We start from the raw sequence: 13,618 nt of genomic DNA on the forward strand, positions 1-13,618 counted from the left end.
CTGATAATGTAAACAAAGCCTATGATGCCAGTTTGGTCTTGGAATTCGAAATTGGTCATAATACACGTGTTTGCAAAAGCCTAAGAGATGACTTTACCCATGGACATCACTAAATAAGAATGTCTATATACTTTGCAGGCAAATATGGAGAAGGCTCATATCATAAGCAATATTCCCTGAGAATATGAGATGGAGTTAAGCATATATTAAAAGAATTAATCTGGCAGATGGGTGCCTGAATACCTATGGAGATAAGTGTATAACATTGTATACAAATAAGCAACAAAAATATCCCATTAAAAAAGCAGTGCAAGGAAAAAATGGCTGTCTGTTGAGGATTTAGAAGTGGCTAAGGAAAGATAGAAAATGAAAGGCAGTGGGAACAGAAAAACATATGTACACTTGAATGCAGAATTCCAGAGAAAAGCAAGAACTGAAAAGGAAGTATTCTTAAATGAGTGAGGGAAAGAAATAGAAGATAACAGAAAGGGGAAGACAAGATCTGTTCAAGAATGTTGGAGATATCAATGGAAACTTTTATTCAAAAAGGGAAATGATAAAAGGAGAACAGACATAGGGCTAAAAGAAGATGAACAAATTAACACTTAGTGGAAGAATTATACAGACTACCGTATTTACTCGTGTAAGACGCGCACCCTAATTTTTACAAAGAAAATCACGAAAATCGTTTGCCCAATGTACGGCGCGTGTTGTGATTGTATAGGAACCGTTTAGAGAGTGCGAGTGAAGGAGAGCGCGAGTGAGCCCGCGAGCAAGCAAGCGAGAGAGAGAGGAAGAGAGAGCCCGCGTGCAAGCAAGCGAGAGAGAGAGAAAGAGAGAGCCCGTGAGCAAGCAAGCGAGAGAGAGAGAGAGAGAGAGCCCGCAAGCAAGCAAGCAAGCAAGCGAGAGAGAGAGAGAGAGAGAGAGAGAGAGAGCCCGCGAGAGCGCAAGCGAGCGAGTGCATGAGTGAGACAGAGCTCGAGTACGCGAGTGAGAGAAAGCGAGCCCAAGCAGAAGAAGTAAACATTACAGAATTACATTTCCTCGTGTATGATGCGCACCTGATTTTCTAATGCTAATTTTCGGGAAAAAAATGTACATGTGGTATACGCGTAAATACGGTAATTACAAAAGTATCTTAAAATTAGTTTTAACTAAAGTAATCTTGGACAGGAATTAAATAGGCACTGGAAAGCATTGCTAGTAACAAGGCTGTAAAGGGTGATGGAATTGCAGCTGTGTAAAATCCTACAAGTTGGAGCTGACAAAAAATATTACTTACAATATGTCAGCAGATTTGGAAAACACTGACCATGAGAATAGAAAGGGTTTACATAGTTACATTCAAAATTCAAAAAAGGGCTATACCAAAGTCTGCAACAACACTGCTGCAACAATTTCACATGCCAGCAAAGCAATGTTCAAAATCCTGTAAGCTAAGCTCCAGCAATACATAAATTAAAAACTTCTGTTTTAAAAATGGCAGAGGCACTACACCAAACCGACAACATCCAATGAGTAAAGAAGAAACCAATGGAGTTCTTGAAAAAACATTTATCTCTGCTTAACGGGCCACTCTAATGGACTGGATTGTGTGAATTATAATAAATTTTAGAAGGTCCGTAAGGAGATGGGAGTACCAAATAATATTTGTCACCTGAGGAATCTGTATTTGGACCATGAAGCAACAGAAATGAAAAGATCAAGATTGTGAAATGTGTGAGACAGGGTTGCATATTGTCATCATAGTTATTGAATTTATATTCAGAGTACATAATGAAAACTGCTGGGCAGGTTGAATTAAGGGCTGGAAATGAACTCTACTCTATGATCCTACAATTCTGATGGCTCAGAATTAACAAAACGGTTGATGAAGGTGAAAGATTATAAAAGCTGATCTGCAGCTCAACACCAAAATGACAAAAATCATGGCCCATCCTGACCCATGAGACATGTCTCATCAGTCCTTTGCAAATGGATGAGGAAGTAATAGAAGCAAAAACAGATTGATTTACTAGACTCAAAGAACCCAGCAGATCTTGAACGCAGACATGAAAATAAAAGATTGTTGCTTCTCAGGAGGAAAGCCATGGCAATTTCACACATTTTAAAGAGCAAAGACATAACACTATCAACAAAAGTTAGTGCAGTCAAAGCTATGGTGTAACATGGCAATGTGTGGTGGCTATGGCAGTTGGACCATACAGAGAACTAAATGCTATAGATTTGACTCTTTCGTACTGTGGTACTGGAGAACTCAACTGAAAGTTTTCCGGACTTCAAGAAAATCAAAGCTGTCTACATCATAAAGTAAACAAAACCAAATTGTTCACTGGAAGGACTGATAGTGCAGTGAACACTCAAACACAATGCGATGATGGGATTTAATGGACAAGGCTATAACATTGAATGGTAGGGACATTACTGAAACAATGAACAGAGAAGCAATAAATGACAAAAAGGCCTAACATGCTGAAGGTCATGAGGTTCGTGAAAGGTACAAGCTTGAACAACTACTACTGACTAGTAATATTGTTTATGCACTTGATTTGAAACATACAGTACAACTGAAAAGAATGACTGATAAAAACTTTAAAAATTACTTTTATTACCTTGCCTCATCTCGCTTTTGCTCAACTTCGGCTTCTAGGAGCTGTTTTCTTAAGCGAGCCTCTTCAGCTTTGCGCTGCTGTTTCAAGAGGAAAGCTGCTCGTTTCTTTGCCAATTCATCTTCAGCCTTCTGATCATCCTGGAAATAAAGAGACTGATTACATACTTACATGACAGGTGGCACGAATAAATATCATATGCATTAAATAGTGAAAATTATTACTTGAGCAATAATTTTTCATAGTATTGAAGTTATAATGCAAAATTATTTGGTCTACATATTTAAAGTTTGTGGACAGACATGGGTCACTTGAACACACATTACTTTTCAATATTTTGCCACATGAAATTGCATTCTAAAGGGAAGCATATTATAAAATAAAATAAAAAAAACTAAATTGCCCTTGTGTTTTTATAATTGAGCTAAAGGGTACTGGTGCACCAAAGTGAAAAAAAGCATTAAAACTAACTGAATATGTAGATTTAAGCCAAAAAGGATAAAGAGTACGATCATGAAATTGTACACCTATTGTAAAACAATGTATTAAGTCATTTAAAGAAGGGAAAAAGCAGACTGGCTGTGTGCTTTACTTCGCTGCTTGTCTTTCTATATGCCACTTTTCTCCCCAGAGATGTGGATTTATCTCGGAAAGTCATCGACAGATGCTGTTATTGATTTTATTGAATGTCTATGCCAAGTTGTGAATGGCTGATCTCGTTCTGTAGAAAACTACAAAACAATAACTGGGAAAAAAAAAAAATCATACTTACGATCGTTAACATTCTTTTACTATATGGAACTTTTCTTATTTCACATAGGTATTACCTACTGCCACCCAGTATTATCATGTTCTTTGGTGGATAGTGAGAATTCAATCAACTGACAAAACATTAGGGACATACTAAAATTCAAGTAGATTAAAAATAAATGTAAGTTTGGTGGATGGTTTGGAGATAAAGAGAGGGGAGATTGCTTTGGTTTGGACATGTGCAAAGGAGAGATACTGCATATACTGGGAGAAGGATGCTTAAGGATAGAGCTGCCAGGCAAGAGGAAAAGAGGAATGCTTAAGAGGAGGTTTATGGATGTGGTTAGAGAGAGAACATGCAGGTGGTGGGTGTGACAAAACAAGATGCAGAGGACAGGAAAATATGTAAACAGATATGCTGTGGCGATCCCTAATGGAAGCAGCCAAAAGATGAAGTACAGATGTTTTATCTGAGGAAGAGTGGTGGCGAAAAGCTGTCATTCCTATCTCACATTAACAGGTTCTGTATGGAGTTTGCAAATTCTCCCTGTGTATTAACATTTGGATTGGTATCAATGTATAAGTTTAAAAAAAAAAAAACACATCGTTTTCAGTTCTTTTATTATGATATCTTCAACAAGAGTAACTAATCATATGTTAAAAAATATGATTTTTTTTTTTTGGTTGGTGGTGCTTTAATCATGGTTGGGCTCTATCGCACACTCTGCCTTTTTCATTTTGATTTTTTTTTTCTTGTGTATGGACAACACGGCACAGGAACTGACATGCATGTGGAGCAGTTTTTTCCAAATTTTAAGGCTTGTATTATATTGCATTGTAATTTTAATAAGTTCAGTTCAGATTTATTATTATGTGCAAAACATACAATAAAACTCTTACATGCACAGTTTACCACAACGCTGACACTTGGTGTAATCTCGATGTGCAGGCTATGTAAAAAAAAATAGCACATAATAGGGGGAACCAGGAGCCATTTAGGGAAAATAATCTGGAACTGAATTGCTAAAGCAAAATTAAGATAATACCGTAAATACCCGCATATAGGACGATACCATGTATAGGACACAGTGGATTTTTGACCCTAAAAACCATGGAAAAACCTGTGTACCTGTTTATAGGACGCATCCTGATTTTGAGTTACTAATTAAAAGCTGCTGCTGCCGCCAGTGCCAGTGATTGTATCCATGCGTTTGTGTTAGGCTGGAGTCTTTCTGAACAACAAAAAAGAGCGAGAAACATTCTAGACGGCAAAAAAGACGTATTGATGACGCGAAAATTCAAAATAAAACTATTTCCAAACGTTACAATAAGGCATATACGTGGAAATGTAAAATGAGCTTTCAAACGCTGTGTTATTCTCCAAAATCGATACAGTATTAGTGACGCTACACCTGAAAAATACTTTAATTTGAAATGGTGTGAAATGCCAGTGCGGGGGGCGACGGCTAATCGCGCGTGGACTGAGGTATACCCCGGTAGCTACAATTGCAGCACTGCTAACCAACTGTCGCTTGAAAACAAACCTTGAAATTCAAATTGGATTTAAACCACTCCTCTCTGTCCCGTCACACAGCCATCGAAGGTGAAGGAGAGGCACTGACACAAGCGCACACGATCATAAAGTCCAATGGACGCTCCCGTCTACGCGCCGAGAGCACCACGCATATCCACTGGCTCAAACTGAATGACTGCGACAAAACTTTTGCACCACACTGTAAGTCTCGTCGGTATGTGTTCAGTGAGACTCCAGCCAATGATAAATCGAGAATAAATTTTGATTCAAATACTTCTCTATTATTGGTTGATATTACGCTTCCATGTACACACCGGTAGTATAAATATCCTATTAGTTTTAAAGATAGCTGTTCATTATTACCCAGTCAACATGGCAAAAACAACACAACAGAGCTACACTGCAAAATTTAAACTGGAAGTGATCACGTACGCGAAAGAACACAGGAACCGGGCACCTAAGCGGCAATTTGGTCCGACAGAATGCGTAATCAGAAAATTGAGAAAATCCGAAAGTACCATCAAAGAAATGCGAAAGGTAAAGAGGGCTAACAGAGGCTCGAAGGCTCACCACCCTAACCTGGAAAAGGCGCTCATTAAATGGTTTGAAGATACCCGTCGAGACTGCCTGGGGGTCAGCACCACTACCGTTCGTTTACAGGCTCTAAGATTGGTTAAAGAGCAAAGCATCATAGAATTCAAGTCGTCGAACTGGTGTCGGAGATTCTTTGGAAGAAATAAGCTTTCAATAAGATGAAGAACTACTATTAGTCAGTGACTACCCAGCGACCACAAGGAGTTAACGAAATTTCAAAAAGTTATGTCATCAAGATGCGTCAGAAATACAACTACGGTACGAGCCAGATTGGAAAAGCCGACCAAACTCCGTTGACATTCGACCTGCCATCCAAGAACACAATAAACATCAAAGGCGCAAGGACCATCACTATGCGATCGACTGGAAACGAAAAGAACCGTTTCACCGTGATGCTTGGGTGTATGGCTGATGGTACAAAGTTACTACCGTACGTCATCTTCAAGAGGAAAACCATGCCCAAAGACAAGTTCCCAAGTGGTGCAAGAACAAGGATGGTTCAATAAAGGCATAACGGACGACTGGCTGAAAACAGTATGGATGAAACATGATGGTGGTCTAGGGAAACAACGATCGATGCTGGTGTTAGATGCCTTCTGATGCCATACAACCGACAATGTTAAATCCAAATTGAAGCGACACAATACAGACCTCGTCATCATCCCCGGCGGCATGACCAGTATTTTGCAACCGATGGATGCCATTGTGGATAAGCCATTCAAAGTAGCACTAAAGAAAAAATGGGCCGAATGGATGATTAATGGTGAACACACTTTCACTAAGGGCTGCAACATGAGGAAAGTCCACATGCCTACAATCTGCCAATGGATAGTAGACACCTGGAAAGAATTGCCAATCAAGACCGTGGTGAAGGGATTCAAGAAATGTTATATCAGCAACATGTTAGACTGCACGGAAGACGACATTCTTTGAATGGATGACGTTGACAACGATGATGATGACCAAAAGGAGGAAGAGCTGGACTATCATGATGACTGTATAGCACAACAGGAGTGGGATGCTTTGTTTAATGAGGACAGTGATGACGAGGATAAACATTGCTGAATATGGTATTGTAATTCGAAATTTTTATAATAAATTTCTGATATAATAAATGTATAATTTTTGTAATAAAAGTATCCATGTATAAGATGCACCTGGGTTTTCAGGCCTACTTCTTAAGAAAAAAAATGTGTCCTATATACGGGTATTTACGGTAAGCAGAATCAGCTTGGTGATGTATATCCAACCATGATGCCTGCTGCAAGCAAGAAACATATCATTACCTCAAGAAAATACTACCAGAATATGTGATTAAAATATATGACTTTCAGCTTTGGTTTTTACAAACATGTTTCAGAAACACAGGTAACATGTATACTTGAAACCTTTGCTAATTCAAAGTGGATGTATTTGGTAAGTTATAAGGCTTTTTCCCCGTCCACATAAGGACTCCAGTACCTATTAACTCAGAAGCATATCACCTCATTTGTTAAACATGGTTTTGGTGGTGGGGTGTGTGTTATGACTTGGGCATGTATGGCTGCCACAGTTACTGGCACACTTATCTTCATTGATGATGCACAGATTTCTGAGGTGTACAGAAACATCTTATCTGCTCAAGTTCCAGTAAATGCCTCCAAACTCACTGGATGGCAATTCATCCTACAACAAGGTAATGATCCCACATATACTGTTAAGGCAACACAGGAGTTTTTCAAAGCTAAACAAAGGGAAAATTACTGAATGGCAATGGCAGTCACCCGATTTAAATCCAATTGAGCATACTTTCCATATGCTGAAGAGAACACTTCAGGGGACAATCACATGAAATAAGCAGGAGCTGAAGATAGCTGCATTAGAAGCTTGGCAGAGCATTACCAGAGAAAATGCTCAGCACCTGGTGATGTCTGTGAATCACAGACTTTAATCAGTCATCGCAAGCAAGGGATATGCAACAAAGTACAAAATATGACTGTTCTTATATAGCTGCCATTGCTATATCCCAAACATTATAATGCCTTGAATTGAGGGAACCACATGACCATGTGTAAAAGTTGTTGTCAATTCTACATGGCAAGACTAAAATGTGCGCAAATATACTTAAAGTCTGCAATGTGCACTTTAATCATGTCTGAATTGTTTGATTTGTAAATTTAAACTGTGGAGCAGAGGGATAATTCACCAAAAAGACCTAGCAGCACTATAGAAAGACAAGAGAAAAGCGACTAGGGCAAATTCCAGGGATGAAAGGTATGAACTAAGAGGAAACACTGAAAAAAATAAACATTTTTGGTTTAAGGAAACAGAACAGGTGAAAAGGAGAATTTAAAAAAATTATGAAAGGAATTACAATAGTTGATCCCAGCTGTTAGTTTAATATGAATTGTTCAACAGGAACATGGGTACACAGTTGGAAACTTGTCAAAAGTAGATTTCACACAAATGTTTGAAAGCTTTTCTTTAAACAAAGAACCATGGACACAAGGAATAAATTAGCAAGTAGTGTGATAGCAAATAAAAGAGAACTTCTAATCTTGACTCAGTGTTTTTTGAGAAATTGGGTAAATAGGATCGGTAAGCTTATTGGGCTAAATGGCCTATCCTCCTCAAACTGTTCTAATGTCCATCTGCACGCGTGTGTGAGTCTTTGTGATTCATAATGAAAGTCTGCAGAAAAAAAAAAATCAATCAATCCGAATGAAACTTGCCTTTGTAATTTGATAGAAGCTTTCTGATTTTACATTTGTGTATAAACACCAAAGTATTAGACACTTTAGATGCTCTAAAAAAGTATTTGTCTTAGATGGTTATTTTTCTTCTGGATTAGCATGTTGTCAACAGAAAACAGCGTGCTTTAGAGTTACTTTTGCAAAAAGTGAAGCAATGCAAGAAGCCTGAATGTCCTTAACAGAAAGAAACTAACAACAGTTAAAACATGTTAATCTTTGAAGGCATAGCCCAAGCTTGATTAAGCAAATATAAAACAGATGCTAATGATCAATTACATAATGTGTAGGTTCTATTAAGTGATTCAAAGAAACAGAAAAAGCTGTGTAGAGGGAATAAAACAGGGAAATACAAAACATTTAAAAGGGGAGGTTGCCGTAGCTGTGCAAGTTTAAGTTGCAAATTTTACAACAAGGCAAAAGTGAGCATAGTGACAACACACAAAATGGTCATCCTGCATCATCATAGTCTCTCCCAAGGAGAAATTTTAGGGGAATGTGCTGTCCATGTTCTTCTGCAGAAGAACAAATGCAAAGGTCAGTATGAAGACCTGCCATGCAATGGCTGATCATGGAAGCTGAGTGCAGGAAATGAGAAATAAATTGAGCTTACTCTTCGAAATCGGAAGTTTTCTAGCACATCTATATCTGCAGGCAACATTTAAGCACAGTGGAGATTCCCAGAGTGCTTGAGGCATCATTTCTACAAACAGGATTAGTGATTTTATCAGAATTGTTTGGCCCCTCACTGCTGAGAAATACAAATTCTTATCCATCATACACAACCACATGCGAGACATTTGATTGGACCCAAATTTGACCAGTGTGACAATGATCCCAAACACAAGGCCAAAATCATAAAAAAAATTATCTGCAGCGAAAAGAGAAACAAGAAATTCTGCAACAGACTGTACGGCTCTAAACAAAGCCTTGATCTCAAAATCACTGAGCCAGTCTAGGATTACTTGCACAGACAGATATCAACAGTTAAGCTGTGGCAAGTTCTCCAAGAGCCCTGAACAACCTACCTTGAGAGCACCTTTGGAAACTGCATAATAGGTATTCTTAAGAGAAGTTCCGCTTTTAGGTGTGGCAACACTAAATACTGATTTTGTTTGTTTTTTTTTCTGTTTACTGAACTTTGAGAGGTTATTGATTAATAGGGCTGCAACTAATTATTTTGGTAGTCGACTAATCAATTTATTTTTCGATTAGTCACGATTATTTCATGCCTGACTATTTTGATGCCTGTGACCTGTGGTTGCACATCCTGTTCTGGGCTCCAGTGCATGTCTTGCCTCAATCTGCTCACGTCTGTCAACCTGTGAATGTTACCTTGATGTCTCTGCATTAACACGATTAATAATTAAATTAATTGTAATCAATTTAAAATAACCAGTGAAACATAGGAATTTGAAAATAATCAGATGTTGTTATATTAGTGTGACCATCACAATAAAAAACAAATACATTAAACAATACAAACTAAAGTGCATGTAGTCTTTAAACAAAAAAAGTGCATTTAATTTAACCAAAAAATACATTGTTACAACTGAAACCTTTTTCATATTTTAGCAATAAATGACAAAATGTAGACAAACTATATAATGTGTAATGCCTGAAGTGCAAAGATCAAATAAACACTTTCACAAAAGTTTCAAGGATAATACAATAGCTTCCATGGTGCAGCGGTAGGAACTGACTTATAATCAAGAGTCCCCCAGTTTGATCCTGAGTGCCTCATATATTTATTGTTTTGAGTACGGAGTTGCTCTTATTAATATTATACAATAAACACATACATTTGATTTACATCTGTAACAGCCACTGTAAATGTATAGTACTTGTAAAAGTTACCTTTTTTTTTTACTTTTATTTTCTCAGTCACGGTCATGATACATACTAACGTCCCCCCAACCACCCCACCCCCGGGATCTGACGCTGTTAATTTTTATTTGAAACTGGGATTAACTGTAGATGTGAGTGGTGTTTTGAGGCAATTGAACTGGAAATTCTCTGATCTGGATGGATAAAAGCTGACACACAAACGCTGGCGAATCTACCTTATTCGTATTTCATTGTCACTTGATTTTTTTTAATTCAATTTTATTGTGTGTTTCTGCTTATGCTGAATTAGTATGCGCCTTACGGCCCGTGATGTCAAAGCCACACTGACAAAAAAAACAAAGAAATAGGTATATATGATATTTGGAATTATTCATTTTATGACCTTATAGTACATTTCGGAAAACATTGTGTACCTTCTTGCGGTTATAATCAGTGACCGCCTTTTTTTCTTCCCCCCGATCTTGCCCAGTCTGCAACAGGACTCCATGACATGCAGAGGAAAGAATGTTCCTCTGCAATGTGAGCCATGAACGCTCTTCTTTTCTCAGTGGACCCCTACATGCCTTGCACAGTACATGTGCTTTGATCGCCGCTAGGTCAAGCTTATTATAGCACAAGCAACCGGCCACCTGCATACTCCTGCTACCACTGAATAAGCTCACGCCTTCTGGTGTCAGTGCGCAGCAACGGTGGGGGAAAAAAAAAGAGAGAGACAAATATGTGACATTTTGAAGAAATCATTGTATGACCAGAATAGTACCAATTAGAGAACATCATCGCACTAATGCAATATTATTTGAAAACGAACAGATAGGGTGTAAATTTGTTACTTGTAAAAGTTAGCTTTTTTCACTTATTTTCTCAGTTTCGTTCATGCTCTCCCTGCCCTCCTTATCTGACCCTAACTAACAGCACCAGCATAAATTCTTAAGAGAGGACGGCATCAGAGATCCAGGATGCCTGCGTTTCAGATGCTCATGCATCGCGGTGGTGCTGCCATGAAAAGAAAGCACCGCTTTGCATAATCTGCATTCAACTTTTTTTTTTCTTTTTTGGTGCTCCCTCACTTTAGAAAGTTTCTGTCTCAATTTTTTTTCATCTCTTTCCCCCTCCTCTATCCGACTCGCCATTCCAACCACGTTTATTTTCCTCTACATTCTTCTTCTCCTCAGACGTTCTTCTTTGTTGGTAGGACCGTGCGCAGTCTTGACAAACAACAAACAACGATACTGCCCCCAGACGTTCATGTAGTGCATTGCAGTTACAAAAACCAATGTGGATCTTTGTGACTGGAACCTCTATTGAAGGTAGTGTTTATGACGCGTCGACAATAAAAAAATCCGCGTTGACGATTTTTTATAGTCGACATCGTCAATTACATCGAGTAATCGTTGCAGGCCGATTGATTAATATTAACAATTCATGGAATTTTTTTTGAATGCATTCCTGCCCTATAGCATTGCCAAAGACTTTAGCACACTACTATATATGTTCTCCAACTGCATCTTTATTACATAAGGAGTATACATTTTGTATGTATCTGAATAAAAGGTGTCAGTTTCATTGTTATTATAATTTAAATTACAATATACAAAAAAATAACTATTTGAATGATTACTGATAATTTTCTGTTAATTTAAATTATCCTAACTGCTGTTACAGCTGGATAAAGTTACGGCCTGTTTAAAGATTTAAATTACATTGCCCTTCAGCCTAGTAAAAATTAAGTGTACAGCAGACCCCCGCAAAGTCGCGGTTCAGAGTTCACGGCCTCAGTCATTCGCGGATTTTTCCTTAGAACCTAACTAATTGTTAGCGGAAACCGCAAATCTCCTCCACAATTTTAATGGCTTTTTTGGTGGCAATACTGTACTGTACAGAGAACAGGAAGCTGCTGTAGAGAAAACTGTGACTTGGGATGGCGAAAGTAGCCAATAGAATTTGAAACTGCAACTCCCAGCAGTAGCTCTGATTTGTCTTCTGCTGAGGGTGCTGGGGCTGTTGAGGTCAAACGATGTCAGCACGGCTTTTAAAAAGGGTGTCGGTGACCAAAAACAAAAAAAAAAAAAAAAGTTTTTGTAATTTGTGTTTCAAGTTTCTGTCTGTCTGTCTTCTGTTGCGTCTGGACTGTCTGCCGTCTGCCTGTGTACACGAGGACTGTAAGTGGATTCATGGCCAACCTGCAAAGAAAGGAGCACTCCTGAACCCGTCAACCCATCTTCACCATTTCAGGAACTGCAGGTAGGACTATCTGTATATTTCCATTCAACGGGACGATCTATTTTCATCATTACATTTCATCCGCTGTTATTTTCCATGATTTGCTGTGTGTGTTTTTTTTTGTGCCTTGTTGTATTTAATGTGTAATCGCCGTAAGGGGAACAGGGGTGGCATCGTTTTCTTATTTCATTTGTTTTCATTACATTGTTTATTTGCTGTTTGGTTACCTGTTTGCTTTGTTTTTGTCTCTGTTTGTGAGTGTGCATGTTGGGTTAAGGCTGGATGCGTCCCTGGAATCTCCACCATAAAAATAAATAAATCACAGTCTTCTCGATTGTGGCTTCTCGCGCTATGCTTACTTAAAAACCTGAACACAGTGCCTGTCCTTTTGGCTGACTGCTTTGTTTCTCTCTCCTCCCCCAGACATTCTCTGCTCCTGTTGGTGGTTGTGCTCCCCTATGATGTTTGTCTATTGTTTAATCGATAATTAACTGCATACTGAGCTCCTTTTACATCTAAAAGAGACATGTTTGAAGTGTTTGAATGAAGTTCCTGTCTCAAAAATCTCCTGTGTTTCTGTGCAATTCTGTGACCCAAGCGTTGCACTTTGTACATATTGTTCCAGTAGTTTTTAAAATAGTTTTTACAGTTCATTAGCAGTGTGTAAAAGGATTAGTGCTGCAGTAATTGTGATGCACTTTGCATGAAAAAGTGTACCATTAAAATTTTACTTTTTCTTTGTCAATTGTGACGTTTACTTAAAGTGTAGCAAAAAAGTATTTGCCGTCCATGGATGCATTAACCCCACGTATGTGGCAGTTTAAGGGTTAAAGCCCGAAGATGCCGCCGAAACGAGCTGCACCGTCTAAGGCTTCTGGCAATGAAAACGTGCTTGCATGAATTACAGTATACATATAGCGGTAACATCGGTATTTTACATTCTAGCACTGTGGGAGAAATAGCAGTACAGTATACAGGTCTACCTTTACATTCTCTATTTTTAGGTAATGTATTATGCCGAGTTTGAAAGTGTTTTGGGGGCATATTTAGGGATTAAACTATGAAAATAGGCATTTTTTTTTTTTAACCACATCCAAAATTTTAGGTTTTTCACAATTTGCGGGTGCTCTAGGAATGTAACCCCTGCAACTTTTGGGGGTGTACTGTACATTGTGACTAACTGTTGTGACTGTTGCATGTTATTCCAGACAATTTAAATGATGTTTATATCAAATAGGAACCAGGAACCAGGACCTGTCAAAAAGACAATATCTACTGAAACAGGCAGATCAATTTTCATAGAGTGAAGTCTTCACACCAAAAATAACACATAA

At 38.3% G+C, this 13,618-nt stretch overlaps 1 protein-coding gene across 6 annotated transcripts in view; it reads right to left on the bottom strand.

Moving 5' to 3' along the window:
• The window catches only part of camsap1b (calmodulin regulated spectrin-associated protein 1b), a 174,039-nt gene that overhangs the window by 28,475 nt on the left and 131,946 nt on the right, over positions 1–13,618 (bottom strand). For all 6 annotated transcript variants that reach the window (XM_039763848.1, XM_039763849.1, XM_039763847.1 and 3 more), the window contains one exon: positions 2,613–2,749. In XM_039763848.1, coding sequence (XP_039619782.1) covers positions 2,613–2,749 — 137 coding nt within the window. The remainder of the gene's footprint in view (positions 1–2,612; positions 2,750–13,618) is intronic.

This window comes from Polypterus senegalus, chromosome 9 (assembly GCF_016835505.1).
Source record: "Polypterus senegalus isolate Bchr_013 chromosome 9, ASM1683550v1, whole genome shotgun sequence".
Classification (NCBI taxonomy): domain Eukaryota; kingdom Metazoa; phylum Chordata; class Cladistia; order Polypteriformes; family Polypteridae; genus Polypterus; species Polypterus senegalus.